General features: G+C 39.1%; 1 protein-coding gene across 1 annotated transcript in view; it reads left to right on the forward strand.

Moving 5' to 3' along the window:
• The first annotated feature begins 460 nt into the window (after positions 1–460).
• The window catches only part of dpy19l1l (dpy-19-like 1, like (H. sapiens)), a 35561-nt gene continuing 11160 nt past the window's right edge, over positions 461–24861 (forward strand). The window contains exons 1-15 of the mRNA XM_023276749.3: positions 461–821; positions 1268–1292; positions 1388–1475; positions 4224–4361; positions 5147–5267; positions 10243–10336; positions 10560–10617; positions 13880–13971; positions 15806–15905; positions 18392–18469; positions 20953–21039; positions 21226–21285; positions 21909–21989; positions 22178–22279; positions 23325–23396. Of these exons, the coding sequence (XP_023132517.2) occupies positions 599–821; positions 1268–1292; positions 1388–1475; positions 4224–4361; positions 5147–5267; positions 10243–10336; positions 10560–10617; positions 13880–13971; positions 15806–15905; positions 18392–18469; positions 20953–21039; positions 21226–21285; positions 21909–21989; positions 22178–22279; positions 23325–23396 (1419 nt within the window). The 5' untranslated portion in view covers positions 461–598. The remainder of the gene's footprint in view (positions 822–1267; positions 1293–1387; positions 1476–4223; positions 4362–5146; positions 5268–10242; positions 10337–10559; positions 10618–13879; positions 13972–15805; positions 15906–18391; positions 18470–20952; positions 21040–21225; positions 21286–21908; positions 21990–22177; positions 22280–23324; positions 23397–24861) is intronic.

The raw sequence follows: 24861 nt of genomic DNA on the forward strand, positions 1-24861 counted from the left end.
GTTTGTGCATCTTTGGAGTGTTGGTGTTGCTCAGAAATCATGTGATGGACCACTACTTTTGCTTCCACCCTTGAGTGTTGGAGTGCTGTGATGTTACGGTAACATCAGCCATTTCAAGTACTAAATGTTGCCTTTTATGGGTTACATACTAGCATGAGGTGTGAAGAATGAATGAATGAAAAAAAAACAGTATCGATTAACAACAGTGCTTCCAGTCTCCAGTAGGCCCCTTCAGTGATCTTCTATGAATAAACCTGTGCCTTTCTGGTTTGTTTCTCCCTCATTTATTGGGGAAAAGACACTGATGACAGTACTGCAGTGTCCTGTTTTAAACAGCCGTTGTTTTACTCTCTGTCAGACTGTAAGGTGTTTTCGTCTGGGCGTTGCCATAGTGACCGTCTGAAGCTCTGTGCAGTGGCGCCAAATGTCCAGCAGGGGGCGCAGCTTCATAAGACTTCTACGAGGAACCAGTCAAAGCATCACTCAGGTAGTAAAGGGGCAGATCCGAGGAGCAGATACGAGCGACTGTGGGGCTGCTCAGCGCACACCCCTCTCCACCGACTCCTCGCTCCCCTGACCTCGACTCTTCCTGGAAATCATGGTGGCGAAAAACAGAAAACAGACCGGGAAGAGTCCGGCGACCCAGACTGACCGCGACAGGAGCCCGCTTGTTTCGCTCCCTGGCAAAAGTAACGTTAGGCGACCAGGCAGGGAGGGCAAAGCTTTCAACAGCCCGCATCCAAACGGGCTTTCAGGCATCAGACACAAGCTCGGGCTAACTCCCTCCGCAGCCCTGAAGCTGGGAACCGCTCTTTTCCTCGGTAAGTTGCAAGGTTTAGCCTGCTAGCTTCTCGCGGAACCACAAGCTAACGGGTGCTAGCGACGTGCACACCAGTAGCATTAGCGGCTCCGCTAAATTAAGTTATCTCCGCCACTGATCACTTGGCTAACGTTAGCTCACCTCAACGCTAGCTCTCCAGCGGTGGCCACCTATTGTTGCTTTTCATTAAAACCTCATTAAAATGAGCCGTTTTTGTTCTCACTCTGTGACACATCAGCTGCACACGTGTTAACAGGTTTTTTGGCAAAGTTCAATCTCGGATATATTTTTTTTAAAGCACAACAGTAACCCTCTGCTGTGTGTCCAAATCTTCAAACCTAAGCTTTAACTGGTGGTCGCGACGTTGCTGTTTATGACCTCCTGCCTCAGTCAAGAAGTAGCATGTTCTTTAACAGGAGTGAAAGTTATTTTTCTTCCTTTCCACAGCTGCTCTGGCTGGATATCTGCACTGGTAAGCTGCTCTCTCAGTGTAACGGTGTTTATTACTCACACACTGCTGTTGTGTTTACTTGCTCTTGGCTCACGTATTTCTCCTCCTGTAATTAGGTATCATCTCTCCCAGCTCTTTGAGAATGACAGGCACTTTTCACACCTGTCTAACCTGGAGAAGGAAATGGCTTTTCGAACAGAAATGGTGAGTAGTTCATTGTTTTAACTAGGAATGCATTAAAAAAAAAATTGTTGAAGACTGACACTCTTACCTCATGGCAGCCAATAGCTGAATGTATATTTATGCATTTGACAAATAGAAATACAAGTGAAAATCATTTGAGTTTTTAAAGATAGATAATGATACTGAGCAGAGCGGCAATTCTTTTTATTTTAGGGTAATCTAATGAAATATTAGCCATTATTTTTAATCAGCGCCTTAGCTTTTAGTTTGTAAGGTATGTTGAAACAGTGTAATATTGTAGGTTCTTCACCTGTTATTAAAATTAATCTAGTTTAACTTGTATAATATTTGATGTTTCAGGTTCTTAACATTACTCAGAGGCATTTACATACCAAATAATACTGTACATTCTTTACTGTAATCTTTATTTTACTCAGATAAATCTTACCTAATATTATATTCTGTGGATTTAACCTTAATTTTGAAATTACTTACTATAATAAATTACAATGTGGGGTCTTAACTTTAGTACTTAAATTTATTACATGAATCTTTTTATTCTATTGGAAAGGACTTCAGCTCAGTGTCTGTTGTTTTAAACTCCGAAATAACGGTAACTTGAATCGACTGTTTTACTAATCGTACGATTAATCGTTGTGTATAAAAATATCATACATTTACACAATGTCATCACAACTGCCCGCCGACCAAAGTGAAGTCAGACGTTTGGTTTTGTCAGTCTAAATAGTCTAAAACCCACAGAGGTGCACTTCACAGTCCAAAATAACAGAGAGGAGACACAAATCCTCACTTTGGAAAAACTGGAACAGAGAAATAACTGCTGTCTTTATCAGATGAATGACTATCAATCAGTCTGTTGTCAATCATCTTATTAGTTTCAGTTTCAACTACCGTGATTCAAATACTAGGAATTTGACAGTTACAATCTGTAACTGCGTTGTAACACAAATGATGTAAAATTCTGAAATCAACCTAGTATGTACCGTAAAATCAGTGTAAGAACAATAAAGTGAACATGATTTTCTGAGTCAGCAGCTGTTGTATCATTGTGTGTTGGCGGATAGGCAGCCTCTGCTTGTCATTTATACTCATATCATCTGATTATTGCTGGTGATGAACCACGTTGCAAGGTACATTTATTCCAAAAGAACTGTATGCTTGTATGTGTTTATTTAAGCATAGTAGACATTTTTGTTGAAAATGCATTGATTTCTGTCAAAGGAAAAGCCCTGTTCAGGGACCAAAAGCAAAGTGAGGATGTTTCCAAAAATACTGCCATAAATAGGTTAATTTCAAAAATAACATTATGCAAAAAGAGGTAATTAGAAAACCTTACATCATCCCCTAGAAATTCTAAATCAGGTCTCTTCAGTGTGGCCGCCCTTTGCATTGAAAACAGCACCATTTTTCCTGGGTACACTTGTCCACAGTTTTTCATGGTATTGACTTGGCAAATAGGTTGTTTTCAGCATTTTGGTGAACTTGCCAGACTTCTTCTGTGTAATCGTGCTGTCTCTGTGTCTCCTGTCTCTTTGTGTAATCACAGACTGCCTCCCAGATGTTCAGATCAGGGCTCTTTGGGGGCCATCACATCTGTTCAAGGGCTCCTTGTCTTTCTTATGGCTGGAGACAGTCATTTATGGCTGTAGCTGCATATCTGGTGTTGTTTCTTTAAGGCTGCAGAATCATGGATAAGAATCTAAACAGTACTATAGATTGGACAACATAAAATCCATCTGCAACTATTTTGTTTGTTTGTCCGTTTTGTTATGTTGTTGGAGGGTTAGTTAGACAAAACAAACAATTTTGGGGCCATACTTTCTGACATTTTATCAACTAAACAATTCTTTGATCTATTTATGAAAATAATGAAAAGATTAATAAAGATGAAAATAATGGAAAGTTACAGCCCTTGTCAAAGTAAAGGTCTTGTCACATTAGTCTTCCCATGAACAAACTTTCCCAACATTCAGCCTTGAAAAAGAATGTGATATTATGTTTTAAATGTGAGATAAGAGTAAATATTGAGCAGAGTGATCACAAACAGCATAGTCTGGCAGTGTGCTGTTGTACAAACATGATGATGATGAACCAGTGCTCCATTTCTCAGTGTTTTTATTTGACATCCACACAAGTTTCAAAGGCAAACTTGTGCAATGGTGAACTCTGGACTGTTAGTGCGGCAGCCAGAGTTTCTCCGAAGATTGCACTGAGCATGAACTGACTGAAGGAAAATGAGGCGAATGAGCAGAGGGCTGATGTGACTGACTTCATATCATCGGCCCATTTAGAGATAACAGCGTTAAACTCACTCTTGAAAGTAGTTCAAATCAGTATATTTATTATCTTTGTTGAGTCACTTTCCACTTTACAGCAATGGTGCTGCACAAGGGCAAAATCAGCAAATGTATTTTTGAAATTAGCGTGTTTTCAGATCACTCTCACTAAAACCACATAAAAGCTGCTGATGTTATAATGATGACACTGCAGGTGAAGAATCGATCATATGCAGATATTTTTCTTGTCTCACCCCTGCTGCGAGCCACCAAATGGGCTGTGAGCCGTTGCCATCTGCTGAGCCTGAGTAACTCATTCCCACTTCTTCTGTCTGAGTTGGATGTTGTAGGAGTTATATTTAGTGTCCATCTGCTGCCTCTGTCTCTGTATAATTATCTTCTTTCTCTTGTTGTTCTTCACCCAACTTCTCCCAGTTTTTCAGGATGAATTTAGTCTTCTTTTTGATTCCAGGGTCTGTACTATTCCTACTACAAGACCATTATTGAGGCTCCTTCTTTCCTCAATGGCCTCCACATGGTCATGAACGATAATCTGACAGAGTATCCCCTGGTTATCAACACACTGAAGAGATTCAATCTCTATCCAGAGGTAATGTTGATTTTGGCATTTCAATTTAATTCTGTGTAGTAGCATTGCATATCTTATTCTGCATACTTTCAATTTGCTTCTCTCAGCCTGGAATCACCTAAAACTTTGAATTATGTTATAGTAGAAGTTTAAATCTCACTACATATACCAGATACTCTCAGCAGCTAAATCTACAATTAATTATTAACTCTAAACAAAGCCCTATTATCTCGTACAAAAATAAATAACAGATTTGTTGCAGTTTCTCATTTAGAGGATTTTCAGCTTTGTGAGGAAAAACAACCCCCCCCAATAAGGTAATTCATGTAGATTGGAGGAATTTGCTTCCCTAAGTCGCGTCGTCTGACTTTAGCAAATGCTCAGAGGTGGAATCCAAGTTATTCAGACTTGTAGAGGATCCTTTGTGTTAGTTTTAGTCAGACCTTGGATGGAATTATTTAGAATAACTGGATGCATTGCACCGTGTAATTATTTCGTGCAGCCTCTCCTCTGTTGCTTTCCCTGTCTGCAGTCTTTTGTTGTGCACTAGCATGCTTGTAAAAAGACAGATAAGAAACCAGTATACATGGCAGATAAATCTGCCTCTTCAGAATATGATCCAGCTGAAAAGAAGTTTCTGTAATTGCTTGTGTACATAGCACAGAGATCAGCTTAGTGGAGGAAGCTGACTGTAACCCAGCAACTGCATCGCAGAGTCAGCAAGGACTACAGAAGGAATTCCGTGTCTCTCACAGCAAGGCCCTTTCAGATGTGATGTTCAAACACTGACTGTCTCTTATCCTCAGGTGGTCCTGGCCAGCTGGTACCGAATGTACACAGGTGTAATGGGCTACTTTGGGATTCCAACAAAGATGTGCTGGTCCATCAACAGAGGGGAGGGACTCACTCCTGTGGACAGCTGTGAAGGTATAGACTCTTTCAATGGAACCCCAATCTGAACTACAAACAGCTTCATTTGCACGCATTTACACACACCCAGATCAGTTTAATCTCAACTGCTTTGCACAGGGAGGTAGTTTTGTTATAATGATCAGTAGTGACACGTTCCAAAAGTTTAAATATGATGCAGTCCCACACTGAAGTGACTAGAAGGCTAAATTTTCACAGATTTTGTCGAGGACGGCTGCAGTAAAAACAGCTTCAAGTTGGCTGTTAAGAGAAGTGTTTACATTTTGTGGAAGGCTTTAAATAGAGGATACAGCACTGTTGATTACAGTTTTTTTGAACTTCTAAGTAAAACTCATCTAAAGAGTACTAGAGGATCTGTGTTTTAGCCAGTAATGAGTTTAACATGCTCAGATTAAAATCTATTAAACATGAGACTCACTATCATTTAGAACTGCAGTTATATATTCAGTTTTTTTCTTCATGAATATGTAAGTTGTCCTTTTAAATGTCTAATAAAAGTCAAAAAATGTAAGATTCCCAGAGCCTGGTGAGACATCTTTCAATTCCTAGTTTTATCTCAGGGCATTTCACACAGTGAAGTCAAGATTTTGCAGTGTTATATTATGGTCAGAAAACCAACAAATTCAATGATTTCCTTTGAGCAAGCATTTGTCGACTTTGAAAAGATTTGCAATTTAAATAAAAAGAGAAAATAATCCTTGTATTTGTCTTTAAGACCCCCACTGGTGAACAGTCATATTTTTTAACCTTGTTAGCAAGTTCAAATGCATTTTTTTGCATACTGAAAGACACATCACGAGCAAAATAGACAGTCGGCATCATGGTTGAGCATTTTGAAGTGAAACTGCAGTGTACTGATGACAATCACAGAAAAACTGACTCAAACAATCAGGGGTTCATACACAACTAACAGAACGAGCCAATTGTGTCAGCTTTGTGGGTTGGGGCTTCCTGGGTTAAACATGTACGATTGAACTGCTTCAATATTATAATTTGCCTTCGTGTCGCGTAGAGTAGATTTATACGTGCTTTAGCAGAGTCATAGGAGAGCTGGTTGGCGTCATGCTGCAGCGAGCGGTGGAGGTGTGTGTGGAGAAAGAGGCAAGGGCTTCCTAGATCTGCACATTTTAAAGGAGGCATAGTTACATCATAGTGATTTAGAAACAAGAAGGGATTATTTTCAAGGAAAAAGCTTGAGTTTTGAGTTTTAATGCCTGAAGAACGGCTTTAAAAGCAATAAAACGTGAGAATAACATTGCCAGAACTGCAAGTACATGTGCAATATTTTTTTTATCTTAAGACTGTTATTTATTTTCTAAAATATCTAAAAAAATACTGAAATATGTCAGTTGAAAATTCCCTAGGCCTGAGGGCCAATTCATGGTTTCTGTGGGATCAATGCAGCTTTTAAAAGTGACAGCGGCTCTGTTCCTACTACAATAGGTATGCATCGCTTTACTCTGCAAATGGTTGCTTTGCCCTCATATCAATCACAGAAAAACACATTGGGTTCCTGTATATGTTTACAAAAGGCTGGCTATGACTTTGTAGATTGGGTTGTCTACGAATCAGTGTGATTATTCCTCATTTTTACCGAGCACTAGGATTTGACATAGCATAGGTTTTCTGGAGAGTTTAGAACTTCCTGTTGTGTTTGGCTATTACTCATAAAAAGTTTGTACAAATCAAACCACTGCCATAGTCCAGTAGCTCTATTAATGATGAATTATAAGGATGTGGATAACAGAGAATCTCCTTGTAGAGTCTCTCCTGAAGACAAGCATTTGTTTTAAGCATTTCTTTTCTTGGCACATGTGCAGGCAGCACTCTTGCAGCGTAGACAGTCTCAGCTTTGGGTTGCACGCAGATGTCCACATAGGCGCCTCTTTAAATTATTTTAAATTTATGTCACATCTACTCTTGCAGACCCTTGTAGACAAATATATGTGGAAAGCATGAATTGGTCTTGAGAAGGCATGTCTTGCGTTGCTAATTTCTTCTTAGCCACAGTAAAAAATTTAAAAAAAATCTGAGATCTGAAAGGATGTACAGGAGCAAAAACCCTAACATTTCTCTTTCTGCTTTGTACTAATTTTCCAAAAAGTCGATCTCTTCCTTTTATATAGGACTTAACTGTTACATAAGATTTAATAAAAGCAGCAAAAGCTCCCATTTGAGAAGCTCTAACTAAGTTGCATTTGACCAGATTAACAGCCTGTTGATCAGCTTATCTGTTGATTTTCAGCAATCCGGTCAGTAACAAGGAAAAAAAATTAGTTGAGATCAAAGAAAAAGACTCACAAAATCATGTCAGGCATCCCAGGCAAAGATATGACAACAAACTTGTTGAACAACAGGTGTAACGTAGCGCAAGGAACATAACGATTATTTTAGTGGCCCTGAGGGAAGGAAAAAAGCTTTTAACCTATTACACACAAATAGCTTTTCAATTTGTTTCGCAGGAACATTTCCTAGAAGGGTAAATCTGCTGACAGTAAACAAGCAAAGTCTGTTGTCAGCTTCCCTTTGTGGAGCTGCAATCTCTGTGTTTCTGTCAGTCTCATTAGTGAATGGAGGCACCCCAGGGTCTATGTACACAGGCTGCTCCCACAGTGTTTACATAAACCCGATGCAAGCCGCCTTGCTTTTCCTGTAACTGTCAGCCACTACATTACTTTTGTGCAATTTAGAGAAGCACAGTAGAGAGCGAGGAGTCCGTATTGCATTTTCAGACTGAGCTGCTGTTGGAATATGAGCCTCTTTCCATTCGCCCCATGATTTAGGGTTGCATTATGGTGATGAAGCAGTTCTTAGTGATGTCAGCACACTTCCCAAGCACCTTGTTAGTCATTACAGCCTTGTCAGTCTGTTCTGTGTATCTGGTAATTTTGCTGGCAACACTGCGGAGAGAAAATAATTGAATGGTTCTAGAAATACTGCTGCAATCAGAGTGTGAGTTCACTGAAATGTGAGGTGGAGCAAAGCCAATTTGATATCACAGAAACTTCAAAACCTGCATCAATCCATTATCTTTCAGAAAACAAAAACATAGAAGCGTGATGTTCTGTTTTAAAATTAGTTGTTATTATATTGTTATTCCAGAGTAATATATTTCTGCCCTTTGTTTTGATTGGGTCACATAGTGGCTGGTAGAAGTAAACAAGCTGTCAAATGTGCCTCATGAGCTCACACCAAGGTTCAGTTTAGTGTCATTCAAATCTGAAATAGGCTGTCTCTTGAAGATAGAAATGGTGAGCATTCCTTTTTTTGTTGTTGTAGAAGACATCCTCCAGTCCTAGCTTAGACTCTCCTGTCTTTTAGCTGAAAACACAAACAGGATAGCACAGCTGGAAATAAAAACATGCAACAGAATATCATCATCAGCAGGGGATCAGAGTGTGTTGCGTCCTCAGAGGAAGAGCAGAGCTGTGCACAGATACTACCTGTTTCCTGGGCTATTTTTGCATTGGCCTATCTTATTCAACCTGAAGCGCCCCAGATCAGACTGCACCCAAAATCCAAGTAGCACAGCTTGAAGAAGAAGACTTGCCACCTCCAGACTGTTAAACATAACTGAAGAAAGGCGCAGGTGTTTTCAGAATAGTCATACATTTAACATTTCCTCTCTGCTGAATTAGTCATGATAATTATTGTGCTTCAGTTATGGACTTAACCCTTGCACAAATTTGGAAGTCAGTGCAATACCACTGAAATTCCATGATTCTCTACAAAATTTGATGCTGAGGAAGAATATCAATGAAATTAACGTGTTTCAGCATAAATTCTGACTGTCACAGTATGTGAGCACACACAGCGTTATACTTGGACAGGCTCAGTGATAAAAAGACAGTTGCTGCTAACATTATGAGCAGCACCCAGCTGACAAGTTGAGCTATTGCTAGGTTAGATTAGACAAGAAAACAATAGCCTTTGTGAACCCTGTGTGTGAAGCTTTGCTACAACAGATTCAAGCAACGACTACATTTACTTGTGTTGCTACTCTAATGAAACGTCCTTACTTTGAATTCTGTCTACAGATCCTGATATCTGTCTTTGAGCTGTTTAGATGAGTTTCTGGTGTTTTCTTCTAAAAATACTCCTTGACACCGTTTGCAATCTGACTTTTGGTCATTTATAACTTGTCCCTGATCATTCGACTAAAATACCCAACGCTTGGTGTGTAAAGTTGCACAACTTGCATTGGAGTTGTTGCTACACCTACAGAAACTGTTTCCTTTTTTTTCCAACTGTCTTTTTTTCTAAGATATGCATACACTGAGAAGGAAAGAAACCAAAAAAAGACCCAACAAAAAACAAACAGAACTAACAACAACCGCTCCCTTCAACCATCAGATGGCAGCTATTTCCATTTTACTTGTTGTTATTGTCCAGTATTTTCAGTGGCCACAACATCTAAGGACCTTTTATTACCATTGAAAAACAAGTAATCTCATTTTTGAATTTTGCCTTCAACTTTTTACCAAGGTACTGGTTCTCAGAAGATCCCTGGTTCAAATTACATAACTCTGTAGCTAATGATAAATTTTATCATTAACGAAACTGTTCATTTGTTTTCATTGAAAATGACATTATGCTTTCAACGAGGCTACCTGATAAAACAATGTTTGTCATAAATATTATTTTGTTATTATTTAATCGTTTATTTAGTCTGTAAAATTTGAGAAAATGGTGAACAATCACAAGTTCCCAGAGCCCCGAACGATGTGTTCAAGTTCCTTGCTTTTTTCCAACCAACACTTTAGAACCTAAAGATATTAGATTTTCAATAAAGTGCCACATTTGCTTGCAAATATTTAGCATTTCTGTATGAAAATTAATGAAATTATCCAGATTTAAGCTTCTTTATGCGTCAGTCGACTCTTTTGGTAACCCTTAAGTTAGATAAAGGTTAACTTGTCTGTTAACCTGTTGGGGTGTGTGTGTGTGTGTGTGTGTGTGTTGTGTCCACCAGGGATGGGTGATCCAGCATATTTCTACGTTGCCTGTGTGTTCCTGCTGAACGGCTTGATGATGAGCCTGTTCTGTGGTTACGGTGCCTACCTCAGGTAAGTCCGTTCTGGCACCGCGCCGTCATGCTCAGATGGGCATCAAAGAGAAAAGAGTGATTTTCCCACCAGTAAGCTGTCAGGCGTAGACTATTTGTGTCATGTCACTGCCAGAGTTATGGATATGAAACATCCGATAGAAGATAGCCTCTTTAAATCTGTCTCCTGCCCTCTGCCTTTCTTATCTTATGTCCCCATTTCTTTCCATTTTTTTTCTCACTAGTGGCAGTCGACTGGGCGGTATTATTACCACGCTGTGTTTTTTCTTCAATCATGGTGAGGTGAGTGCACTGCCCTTACTATCTCCAACAGCAGATTCAAATGTTGTAACTTTGTAGCGCGACACAAATCCCACTGAGTGTAAGCTTCTAAAATTTGTAAACCTCCAAATGAAAAAGCACTTAGAAAAGCAGAGGGTGGTTAACAGGGACTCTCATTTCAGCCCTCAGAGGAGCTTAGAGTTGGTCTTGGCTGGCACTCAAACCTGACTGCCTCCACCCGTCTCCTTCCCTCCAGTTTCCTCCAGAACAAATAGCCAATTGCTATTTTACCAGATCAATACGTAGACCTTTTAGTCACACACTGACAGGTGTTTCTCACTTCTTTCCCCAAGCGCTGTGCTGGTTTGTGTTTGTGGCATTTTGGGAGCAGCCGTGATGCTGTCTTTTGTTGGAGGAAGCGGTGAGATAGTAAATATGTCTGGGTATGCTGAGGTGTCAAACACATGGAATCCTGTAGTGTGATTAAATGGTGGTGTAGGATTTTTATCAACCAGGCGATACTGATTCCGATGTTAACAACATTCAAGGATGTGTAGCAGCTAGGGATCACAAAACCTATTAGCAGTATATCACAACATCTTCTAGTTAAATATTTCCAGCATGTGGAAATAGGACTAAACTTATACTGTACATCATATTTGTTGAGTACAACAACTGCTTTGGAGATAGTCAAACAATATTTTTTATATCTGTGGAGCCCATGATGCTAGTGACAGATCTGTTTTGTTAAGTTGATGTTAGTCTCGCTTGAAATTTCTAGTGTGGTGGTTGCTACCACAGAGACTGTTGTTGTTTCCTGTAGCAAACTGGATTTTGAAATGGCAACATGCAGATAGCAGAAGGGGGAGGACAACGCTGTCTGAAATGAGCGACCAATGATAGGCTTTTACCCGCAGCCTACATCTGGAGACTCAGACTAACGTCAACAGAGAAAACCCTAAATCCTGAGGCCTGTGCTACAAAACGAGTTCAGCATACCCAGGATATATTTTCCTTTTCCGGCTCCACCAAACCTAACAACTGATGTCAAGCTTATCAGTCACAGGAAGCTGGTTTATCGACTTGTTCAGTTTACCCATTTCTTCCTAATCTAGCTATGAACGTTAACATCAGTGCACTGTTGCTGGCAACATGATTAAGTCTAGAGCTGAATATTTCTCACAGAATCAAAATCAGCTTTATTAGCCAAGTACTGCACTGGGAATTTGAGTCCTGTGTTGTTGTTTTTTTTTTGTTTGTTTTTTGTTTTTTCCTCTCAAAGTATTTTTCACAAAATCAAACACGTACACAAGTACAACAGGTTACAGAAGAAAAATGACTTTTAAACTATGTACAGTTACAGATATGTGTAAGAGAGCAGGAAGAGCAAACTATAATCCTAAACCAATATAAAGAATTGTATTGATACATACAGCTGCTGCAGCCTGAGTAAGAAAGGAAAGCTGGCAAACATTGAACCCTGTGTGAATTGGCCAGTTAATGGAGCCTGTTCTTATGCCAGTTTCAGCTGCAACCCTGGTGGTGCTCTTCAAACCAGTAAGTAGGCTTACTGCAAATCTTTAAAGGTCAACAAGTACAAGGTTTTAGTGCTTTATCGGTCTTCATTTTGGGATTATATTGCTATACAAAGGCCTGTAGAACAATGAAATTGCTTGCAGTCCACAGGGGAAAAAAACAAACCAAGGAAGGCTGGAGTTCACTCCACTAACAATCTGTATCTCTCCTTTCTGTGCTGTTTGGACAAATAAAAGTGTTTAGACAGTCTATAAACTCCCACTGTCCACTTCACTATCTGTGCATCGAGCTCCGTGGGATCCTCCAGGAATGATGATGCCATTTTTTTCCATGAGAATTGATTAGTTAGGCAACAGTTATCTTGAATAGGGGTATGTCAAAGTTTTTTTGTCCCTGAATCATTTCATTTAATATTGAGTGTCTGCTGATACTGAGTCCCAAACCAGTACAATTTTCTGAGAAGTTTTCACAGTGCAAACTTCACATACACTAGTGTTATTAAAATCAATCAAATGTATTTGCTTGACAACTGAATGGCCCTCCAATGCATTAAGAAAAGAAATTTACTTTTATCTTATAAAATAAAAAGTAAACTTACTTATCTTCCTCTTAGTGCTGTATTGTTGTTGTTTTTAATAACAAAATAGTAAATATACTAAAACGCTTTCATAAATAGTTCTTATCACAACTCCATTTATTGGTGCATTATACTAGAACTCTCAAAATGAACAACACAATCGCAGTTCCAATCAGAAGTGGTGTAATAGCTTAACTATAACATTCAGTCACAACAAATAAAAATTACAATTTTGCTTAGTGCAGCATTGCAGTAAAGCTAGTACACACAAAAAAAATTACAACAGAAATTCCTATTTACCTACAAAATGATAGCAGCCACATCTGATAAAATCATATCGCTGATCCTTTTAGACATAACATGTACCAAGTTATCTGCTCCTTACCCGTCTAAACTTGAAAAGAGGCGAGCACAAGGTTTTTATAGGAAAAAGACTCTTAAGACTTGACATTGTTGTATCAGAAGGGCTACATGAAGCCATGTCATGTTTACCCTTTTGGGATTTTGGGAAGAACGGTTCTGTATAAATAAAGTTTCTTATTATACTATTTTTTTTAAACACCAGAAATTCATAGCACCCTGTTATTGCTTCATTGAAATTTGCAGGGTTTTCTACGTTTTACAACAAACCATCTTTGTCTTGATGTACACAGTACAGAGTGAGCTTGTGATAGCAGCCTAAAGTATATTTTGTTCAATCACTTCACTATAACTGACAAAAATGGCATAATTAACTACAGCTAAGTCTTCAGCGTTCACCTTCTACGTTTCATTCCATTGAGCTTACCAGAAATCCATCACTAAACTGGTTCTTCCAATACAGTCAGAATGTCCTGCTCTCTCCCAAATGGTCAACATGGATTAAGAAAATGGAAACCTCTTCACCTGCACTAATTTTTGTTCCTCTAAAATCCTGCTGTTAGACATGTGCCAGATATTTTATATTAAAAGCCTGAAGTCATGTGCAAAAGTTTTGTGCTTATGTATGTCAGTATAGGATTAAATTACTAGATTTATTTATAAGCTGCTAAGGAATAAAGTATGTCTCGTGCCTGTTTTTCCCCTTGAAAAATTATTGCTAAGAGATGTGTTTTCTATCCACTGAAATGTTTCATTTACTTTATTCCTTTGTGTGTGTGTGTGTATGTGTGGCTTTATATACGTTATCAGAGCACTCGAGTGATGTGGACGCCGCCCCTAAGGGAGAGCTTTGCCTACCCCTTCCTAGTCCTGCAGATGCTTCTTCTCACTTACATCCTACGGTAAAGTCACCATCGGTGTCTCTTTCTCAAAATCTCAGTATTGCAGATTTCCCAGTTGTAGGTCTCAGTGAGTCTTTTTTTTAAACTTTTTGTCATTTTTGGGTTGTTTTGTATAGTGTTTTAAGTGCACAGCCATCACATGAACACAGCATACTAATACATGCCGTCGTCTCCCTTAGCTCTCAAAGCAGCCTCAGTTCTTGATGTCATGTACTCCGCAAGATGTGTGAAACATTCTTCTTCATGTTGATGTGACTGCATGACAGAATTTCTGCAATTTTGCCAGCTGCATATTTGTGCTGCCAATCTCCTGTTCTGCCACATCCGTACTGGATTCAGATCTGGTGACGGGGGAGGCCAGTGAGTCCAGTGAGTTGATTTCATGCTAATGAAACCAATTTGTGAGGGCTTTTGCTTTGTGACATCCAGCTGGAAGTAGATGTTAGAAGTAGGGCTGACCAGTTAATTGATTTTAGACCAAATTTGCAATTTAAAACAATGCAATTAGCAGTTCACAAAGACAGCAATTTAGGATGTATATTATACAACTGGTCTGATCCAGGGTTTTAACTGTCACATCAATGATTTTGCAAATTCATTCCGTCCTACTTGTGTGACAGTCACGCTTTTGATGGTATCTCATATGGTAATGCTCCAACACGTGTTTTACACTTATAACACATTGCATGTTGAGCAGTTGGATATTTTACATAGACTGTTCAGCTCCAATGAAAAGATGGTATAGAGGTTCACAAACGGTTCCAAATGATCAGCAACGATTCTCAGATAGGAGTGGAACCGACGTGGTATTTTGCTTTTGTATCCTATCTGCCACAGTGCTGGATGTATTGTGCATTCTGAGCTGCTGTCCATCACAGTTGTAAAGAGTGGTTATCAGAGCCACTGCAGCCACCCTGTCAGATCCAGTGTGTCTCGTCTCTGGCTTTTCATCAAAAAGGCGCTTCTGTCTGCAAAACTGCTGCTCACTTGGCTGTTTTTGTTTTTCACCATTCTGAGTGAGCTGTAGAGATTGTTGCGGTGGAAATCCAGGAGATCAGCAGAAATACTCAAATGTCACTGAGATCAAATTTTCTCTCTATTCTGATGTTAATGATATTCTGATGAAGTTTAACTAAAGCCTCTGACCTGTATTAGCATTATTTAATTTAATGCACTGTTGCCTTTTATTTGTATGACTATACAGCTGTTCCTTATACAGTGCTGGGTGTATTATCACAGCACAAAATCTGCACTTTAATAACTTCTGACTGACACATGGAATATTGTACAGTTCATTAGTTTGATCGTTATCCATACCCAATTGTATCTCAGTGTTCAATTTTTGTGTGAAGAATAACAAGATGAAGAAGCATCTGCTCTTGTTTTCTTCTTGTTAACACCTTACTTCCTTGTGACTAGTTTCTCACAGTTTGCCCTGTCTGTTTTAATTAGTGGTGCGAAGCAAATGTAGCTTCTATTGTCAGCTAAATAGCACATTGAAGCAGGCTCTTTGGTGAGCTAAATCACACAGAAACACCGTAATCTTCTCATTGCACGTCAGCTGGTGAACGGCACCTTGTATCGTGTGAACACTGTTAGGAAACTGTGACTTCTTCTGGCATCACTTTAACATTATGTTGAAAATGACCCCTGTATTGTATCTCTGAGCCTGCCTTTGTACATAAGTGGGTTTCTGTAGTACTGTCAGAGAGAGATTAAGTGTGTGTGTGTTTTGTCAGGCGTCTTAGTGCTTATTCTCTTATCTCTCCAACACCCACACTCTCTCACCACTTTATTATTTTTTTCTCCTCTCCTGTCTCTCTTCCCTCTCCAGGACCCGGAACCTGAGCAGGACAGCCATGGTCGCCCTGGGCATCTCCAATTTGTGCTTTATGCTGCCTTGGCAGTTTGCCCAGTTTGTGCTGCTCACTCAGGTAAACGGAGAGCGAGAGAAACATTAAGAGAGAATGTGGGATGAAAGGAGAGGAGGCAGAGAAAATAAGGAGAAAATAGAGACTTGGGGAGAACAGAGGACTCTGGCAGGGAAGGTGCAAAGAGTACAGACATTTGGCAGGAAGGCAAAGAAATATAGAGACAGGAAAGAATGCAGGGGAAAGGGATGAAGACAGGAGAAATTACAAGAATACACCATTTACATTCTCATTGGATTAAGCTCTCTCAATATACTGTAGCGAAACAAGAATATGAAGTAGAAAGAATATTTTAAGTGGAATAGTTGAGACTGAGACGGACAGATTCAAGTTAGATGTAGTAAGTTAAAGCTTGTAGGCTGTCAGACAAAAGAGTTCAACAGAAGTTTAAACCACCACTCTTAACAAACAGGCCAATGCTGCAAGCATCTGTGCTCAGCAACAGTTTAGCCCACGCTGTTGTGCCCCCCTTAGGACTCCTGTGCAGGGATTTTAACGATATGTTGTTTCACTGCTATAATTTCTCTCTTTTGCATTCAAAAGCTGCTAATTGAACCCATTTGCCTCATCTAGTGCAAGCATAAAGCAAATCAAGGCCAAACACATCCACCCACAGCACTTACTCATCTGTCCAGATGGCGCCTGACATCAGGTTTTTTAAAAAAATCTCTTTTAATTACACAGTTGAAATCAGCCTGCATTAATCTGTTTTATACTTCATATCTTTGCATTAATGCACACTTGTACACAACTAAGCCAAAAGTGGGCCACCGGAGTAATTACAGACTTTTAATGTGTTAGGTAATACATTGGCCAACCTAGAAAAGCTTTTACAACATGATTAATCAAATTTGCATGTAAATATGTATTAAAAACTCACATTTAAGTTTCGATGTTTTCCCTTGTTTGAAGACATCCTGTGATTAGTAAATGAAAGCTAAATGTTAAAGCAGGATGTTGGTAGATGATGTAAGTAAATGGAATAATTAAAAGTTAGAAAGTGTCTTTAAACCTTGAGCTTCATTTTAAAAGTCAGAATCAGCAAATAGAATGATTAACAAATTAGACCGCATTAGTGAAGATACATGTGCTTCACGGTCAGCATCTTTACCCCTAAGAGAATGGAGTCCCTGTAATGGCGTTTAAAATGGATTTATCAATTTATCAGGGTCACACACAGCAAAAGTCTGTAATTATTCCAGAGGCACACTCCCGGCTCTAGAATATACAGTTATTAAAACCCCATATTAATCCATGCATTTCCAATGCATCAGCATCCTGCTCTCAATACAAAGCTTTAACTTCTGGACATACGCTACAAAAATACTTTGAATATGTAGTATATACTGAGAGTTTCAGCAAAAGAAGAGTGCTTTACTTGAGGCATAAAAAGGCAATACGAAATTATACAGCACATTGCAGTTTAAAATGACACTTGCTCAGCTCTTTCTGTTCACATTTCAAAGTGTCCTTGGGCAAAACACTGAACCCTAAATAGCTCCCAAAGTCAGACCAGCACCACTGCTTGGGGTAAATGAGAGAATAAATGAATGGCAAATAGCTCTTAAAGAACAAACACTATATAAATGCAGCTATTTACATATCAAGTCTACATTTTACATAATGTTCTTGTTTCTCCTACCTTTACTCCTGATGAATGATCAATAACACAGATTTCTGTTGAGATGAAGAAAGTACGGTGAGCATCTTTCGTAGATTTTCGTTAAATCATGCAATGATCAGTTTGTTAATTTTAAGCCTCTATTAGTTTTACATTAGTGGTATTAGTGGCTTTTAATCTCATGTTGTTGCTGTAAATCTGGCAAATTGCCTCCTCCAAGTTATTGGGCTCTCTTTGTCATTTGGCTCAAAACCAAAATATGCTTTGGTGTTTACTTTGCCACTAAATCCAGGACTGTTAGTAGATGCTCATTAACATGCAGTTGATCAAATATTGTTGGAAGATAAGCTTCTTAAACAAACAGGTTGTACCATTAAACCACTGCAAGAGAAGGGTGCGCAAAGAGAGGGAAATGATGTGGAAATAGTGATTGAACGTGACATTTCTGTTAGTTTCGTTACACTGTTTTTACAGAGGTGAATGGAAATGATTCTTAATGAAAAATGATCACAGTCAGCTCCAACAGTTATGATCAAGTAATTATGCAATAATCATTAATAGGCACTGCTGTATGGATCGTAATTTTAAGGACATGTTAAATTCTCCTAGTGATAACTATTACAATCCAGTATATATCAGAAGTGTTTAATAGCTGGCAGCAACAACTTTGAATTTCAGGTCACAACTTGAAAATGTGCAGCAAGGTTCTCGTTAGACTTGGATGTAAGAAGCTGGCCCCTTTCTCTACCAATACAAACCCTCATGGATGTCTGTGCCTGAAGTTTTACAATGAAACGGCTGTTTGCAAGTGTTTTACTGTTGGAATTTTATGGAGGGCACTGTAAAGGGCTTTTGTTTTGTTTTTTAGGTGGCGTCTCTGTTTGCATCGTACATCCTGGGTTACCTCGCCGCCGCCAAGATGCAGTCCATCCTAGTGACTCATATGGTACAGTTGATGCCCTTCCCTATCATCCATTATACTGTTCTGTTGCCTACACAAAGGGAAACAGACATTTGATTGGCTTTGCTGCATCCTGTGTTATGCTTGCCGCAAGGGAAAGTTTTCCTAGCTGCCGTCCTCTAACTTGTAACCTGCTCTGCCTCAGTTTCCGCTTATCTTGCTTAACTCCTAGCTTGGGAGAATTTCACGTGAGCTGTGAGTTCACCAGCAGCAGGGATTGGGGATGATTTTACTTTGCACTAACGATAACGCTGCGCCCTCATGAGTGCCTTTTTAGCATGAGAGACGGTGAATGAACTTATTTTACACTTCCAAGGACACAAGTATATCTTCAGTTTTGTGAGAATGTGTGAAGATGTTTGTGTGTGTGTGTTATTCTGACACGTGTCCGTGTTCTCCGCATTCTTTCGCCCTAATCCTCTCAGCATGCCAGGCTGTTAGCCAGGGCCTGTGTGCTCCACAGATAAGGAGACGGGCCTTTGTGGTAAGATGGTGGAGATTTGTGTCAGTGGGAGGCATATGGCTCTGCATAATTTAGAGAGCCTGGCAATGATGACTTTGGCTGTTTTTGCTCAAGAAAAGAATACAGACACAATACCAGACGTGTGTGTCCTTTATGACCTATAGCGTTGTTCATGAGTCTGAACTGTGTCATTTGTTACACAACATAAACGCATGTTGGGCTGCAGGTAACAAATATTTCATTGTCTGTTGCTTTTATAATTAGCTGATCGTTTAAGAAAATCGCAGTTTCCAAAATTTCATACAAAATCTGCAAACGTTTGTGGCTGTAATGAACAAAAAAAAAATTCTTCAACTTCTATTCGTCTGCCGAAATCCTACCTATAAATGGACTGGTCACGGGGAAAAAATAAATCTTCACATTATCTGTCGACGAGCTAAATGAGTCAAAGTACACTGAGTGCACTCTACCTGCCAGCCTTATTAGTGTAAATGAATTATAAATCAACCAGTATTTGCAGCATTCTCTATGAGGCTGGGCAGCTTTGAAGTTGTAAAAACACAGCTGTGTTTACTGGTAGTCTGATCCCTTTTGCTGCCAGAAATAATGAATTTGTTCTGCAAGGCTGTTGATGCAGCTGTTTTACTTCTTCGCTGGTGATATGTTTGACCAATGAGAATCCGGTTGGATGACAGGAAAACAACCAACTTGTTGACCAGCCACCCTGGAAACTGCAGGGCTACAAATATTTAATTTACAATGATTGGAAACCAGCAGTTCAGGCAGCAGTTCCTTGTATTTGAGTAGCTGGAATTAGAGACTGTTTGCTTGCAAAATAAATAGTTAGTAGTTTGTCGTATTTGTCAATCAACGCTATATTAATGTAATAATTGATTTCAAGATTGAGTCAGTTTTTTCAGCAAATATTTACTATTTCTAGCCTCTCAAATGTTAATATTTTCAGGTATAGTTTTCTTTTGTGATTGTAAGATGGCAATTAGATAGTTTATAAGAACAAGCAATTTTGGGAAGTTTTCATGTATTGTTTTTGGACATTTTAATAGACTAAACAATTCATCAGTACAGTAATAAGTATATTAACTGCGAAGGACAATATCTTGTAATTGCAACCTGAAATGGTTATTACATTTTGGCCACTTGTGATTTTGTGACCATCACAATTTCTTTGGATTTTATTCAACATTACTAACGAAATAAACCAATAATGTCATCAGAGTATTTAACTTCGGTTCAGTGTGGTCAAGTTTGGATTTGCGCTCCTGCTTTCTTTTGTCTTTTACAGTTGTTGGGCACCTGTTTATTCATTACATTTACTTCACTGTTTATCTGTTGCATTTAGTTCAATATTTCAACTATTTGCTATTTACTGTAGCTAACTGTTCAGATTCCTGCTCGATCTGCTCGCTTGCAAAGTGCTTTCTTGCTCTCTTGGTTGCAACACATAATGTTCAGATCTGCCAGCAGCTTCATTATGTCGGCAATTTTTCCTTTCCCTACCGTGTGTTTATTAGACTGTATAATTTTTGCAGAAGCTCACTAAGAACAGGAGAAGCTGATTGTAAGTGCCCCTGGTTGGTAATCATTGTGAGTGCAATGCAAAGCGATGCAGTATTCTGCTCTTCACTGTAGGATTTAGTATCAAGAGTTCATGGAATGGGATTATATTCTGCTCGTGGCTGTGTGTTTGCAGTCTAATGCATTTGTTAGACTTATTATTGACACTTAATACAGTATATCCCAGACCAGCCTCCTTTTACAGGGAGGCAGAGAAGTTACTTGCAGTCAGCATTGAATATGGAAACCTAAAGAAGCTGGCTGAGCCTCAGCGCTCACTGCCAAGATCACATGTTCAGTATTATTTCTAATTACTCAGACAGATCATGCACATTAAGCTGTTGGATGGGCTGTGCTGATCAGTCCACAGACGTTTAAGCACCATGGAATTGTAATGACTGACACTTCCTCTCTTTCCGGCTTCCTACAGATCACACTCGGTGTTTGCTTTATCCTGATGTTTGGTAACTCCATGCTCCTCACGTCCTTCTACGCCTCCTCACTTGTCTCCATCTGGGTGAGTTTGACCGGAGAGTCCAATATACTGCATGACACTTGTTGGCTGATTGGGTTGTTCCGTTCAGTTTGATCAGGGTTTTACTCAGTCTAAAGTAGCAGCTAATGCATTTGTTAAAGTAAATGTATTATAAGGAGAAATGGACTGAAAATGTTGTGGCTTGTTCTTTTGGTTTTGTTTTTTTAGGTGATCATTGCATTGAGGGACCGATTTGCTCAAGTATTCAAGCCTGGTATCGTCATCTGGGTACGAAGGATTTCTTACACTTTATTGCAACAGTACATTCTCTATTTACAACTACTTTCACATAATCACGCGCTTAATTCTAGCATTCTTAAAATGTTTTTATATTTTTTAAGTGAAAGCAACCAAAAAAAGCAAAAGGAACTCTCAAAGCTTGAAGTTACTTCTCAAGGTTAGGCCTCTAATAAGAATTTCCTCTATTTTATTTAGTTTGGGGCTTCATATTTAATCCATTTTCTATGCTCTCAAAAATTCCAATAAACATTTATGTCTGCTTCTTGTTTTTAGAGGATACACAGGTATTTTTGCCACTTTATTATAGCTAAAATAACCAAATGTAGCTCAAAGCAGTAATTTTGCATTAACTTTTGTAATTCTTTGTTAACTGTGTACCTATATATAAAGCTTACGTCTCTAAAAACAAATATGCTGTTGATTTTGTAGTCTTAACTTAGTATTCTTGTGTCAGCTCGTTAAAAAACAGCCTAGAGGTAAAATAGTGGAGCCGGCTTGCTTACGTGGCTTTCACTTGACCCTGCAGCAGCTGTAGTATTTGATTAGAAGTCCTGCCTTAGTTCTGTGTACCTGTCAGCCTGCCAATGTTTGCATCTTTTTTTCTCCTGCAGGTCATGCAGGGTCTGGCTTGGGTTGGCTCCACGGTTTTACTGAAATTCCTGCTGTCCACAATCCTCGGTGCCTCTGATGATGTAAGCTACTGTAACTTCATGTCTGGAAAAAACACAAATAGTCACATGTGAATTAGTATGCTTACATGTGGAAATGTATATTAGTTGTGTTATTTAACGCCAAAAATGGTCATACTGAACAATAACATATTTCTAATTCATTCACACATCAAGAATTATGTAAATTTTTAAAGTGCAAATTTTTACAGGCTCACATCAGTGGACTAATCAAATCCAAGTTCACGAGCTACAACGACTTCCACACTCTGATGTACACATGTGCTGCCGAGTTTGACTTCATGGAGTTAGAGGTAAGACCTGTTTTCATCAAAATCGGTTCCTCCATCAGAGCTGACATTTATCTTCTGCCACTAAAGCGCACTATCAGATCACCGTGACCCTGTCAGCTGAAGCTTCCACCAATAAAATTCAAGTCTTGGGCAGTTTGCTCTGAAAATCTCTACAAACTTTAGTCTTCAAAATGTCACTCAGTCTCCTGTGAAGATGCCAGAAATATCAAAACGCCTGCTGCTTTTGTATCAGAGTGGCAGGATTGTCCCAGCAGGGCTGAATGTACCAGGTGCCAGATCTGTGCTGTGAATATGACAGGAAGCAGAAACCTGACAGCAGAACCTGGCAGCTCTTTTTGGGTTGAGTTATGTGCTAGACAGTGGCCTGGTTTTGTGTGTCTGTTCTCTGAGCAACACAGAGGGACTAATGCATGCTTTTGTAACTAGCAGGCTATACATAAATATAATTAATCCAGAACTTTGCTTTCTAAGACCAGAAGGAGAGAACACTTGAAGTCTGTTTAAAACCTTTGCATTAGTCGCCTGCCCGCTTTTATTTTGTTTTAAAAAGATATCATTCATTAGTTTTAAAGGTACTATATGGTCTTGTATCATACTATTAGAAATTATTCTACTTTGTGAACCAAAAGGGTCAGTTTGATCCTCTTGTGCTGAAAGTATGAATATATAAGAGTCTAATAATTTCGTTTTATAATTTTCTTATAATTGTATAGTGTTTAGTTTTTAATGTTTTCATTTCTCAGTTAATATTTAATTAGCATTTCACTGTTTCATTGTAATCTACTAATATGCCTACTTCATTGTGTATACATTGTATAAATCACGTATGTTATTTTTCATATTTCACTTGTACTTTGCTGTCTATTAGTCCCCTATTTATGTGAAATTTCAGTATCAGTGAAAGGAGCTATTTCAGTTGAGTCTAGCTGGTGATTGATTGAATGATGTTGTGAATGTGCATGTGTGTGTCTTCTTTAGAAACCCTTCCATAGCTGTTCTTGCTGTCTCCTCTGTACCTCACTTTGTGTCTCTCTTTGTCCCTCAGACCCCCCTGCGATACCTCAAAACATTGCTGCTGCCCATCAACGTGCTGGTGGTTGCTCTCATTGCTGGCAGGGTATGTCTTCTTGGAGACTTTTGACTGTAGCTAAAAAAGATAGACAATTGTTTTCAGTGTAGCAGGACAGGTGCGTCCATAAAAAGCAAGTTAAATACACCAAGAAAGCTGAGGAGATTACAGGGAGACGAGGATTTGTGTGTGGTTTAGTATCAGTTAGAAAATTCATTACCACCTGACTGACTTCTAATGTTTGACTTAGACTCTGTGGAAAAAAAAGTTATTTGCTTCCTTAGTTATTCTTGCCACTCCAGAGGTTTTTCATTATGGAATAGCACATGCACTATTACAGCATTTACAATAATGTAGGTGGCAGATTTAACACTAGAAATTCAGACAGCTCAACAAAAACTGATACTCATATCAAGCTGCCAACTGCGTGTTTTGACAGCCTGCCATTGGCAAATTTAATCAGCTGCAGCCAGTTTTGTATGTGAGCAAACACAAGCACTTTGAGATGTTTTATAACAATAATACACAGTGCTTCCTGCTGACTTGTTTTAAAATGAGAATAATTCAAAGTGTTCTTAATATGTGCTTGACAGCTGCATAAACTTATTGCTGTGTGGTTGGCCAGTATGGGTTTTTCAATTGCTGATTTTTAGAGAGTTGAGCAGTGTGCGACTGATGATAAATGCTAATAACATATTGTTGTTGTTCATTAGCTACAGTATGTAACAGTTGCACCACATATCAGCAGATCCCTCATAATAGTAATAGCGAACAGTTATGCTGTCAGGTAGTAACAAGAAACAAAATCCCAGTGTGACATATGCACTGTTATCTAAGGCTAACAGTTGCATACCGTCCCACAATCATCCCAAATGACAAATCTGATAATGCTTTATTACCCCGGTTCCTCAGGAGTGTGACTGGAATCAGTCTAATTAGACAGACAGTAAACACTGTATATGGAATTAAGGGTGGCCGGTTGAATTTATTGAGCTTTGAAGGCTGGGAATTGTAAGTCTTACTGTTTTGTCTCTGGTAACGTTACATCCCAACATGGACACATTTCCTACTGTGTCACAGCACCCACTGGCTGCCTTCACCACACACTCTGCTGTGACTGTTTTTGTTTACTGTCCTCATTAAACAATCAGCCGATGCCAATTATTTTAAAATGCCATTTAATTGGTATATCACTGGCGAGAGGACTGAGGCTAGAGCTGCAGGTCCCTCATAGAAGTGTAAAAGAAGTTACAGAAATTGAAACAGGAGGCTATATTTTTTAATATTGTGAGAGAAAATAGCCTGGGACAGTGGCACTTAAACTTAGCAAGTGTGTTAGGCAAAAGGTATGAATGGTATCATTGGCTGTTGGTGCTGGGTTGTAAACTTCTTGAGATTAAATAAAGGGCAGGGCAGAATTGTGACCATTAGCCTAAATACTGCACATTGATAAGACTGTTCTTTGTGCAACTTGTTTTTTCTGAGGAGCAGCTATGCTACTGTCAGGTTATTA

The sequence above is a fragment of the Amphiprion ocellaris genome, chromosome 9 (assembly GCF_022539595.1).
Source record: "Amphiprion ocellaris isolate individual 3 ecotype Okinawa chromosome 9, ASM2253959v1, whole genome shotgun sequence".
In the NCBI taxonomy this organism is placed as follows: domain Eukaryota; kingdom Metazoa; phylum Chordata; class Actinopteri; family Pomacentridae; genus Amphiprion; species Amphiprion ocellaris.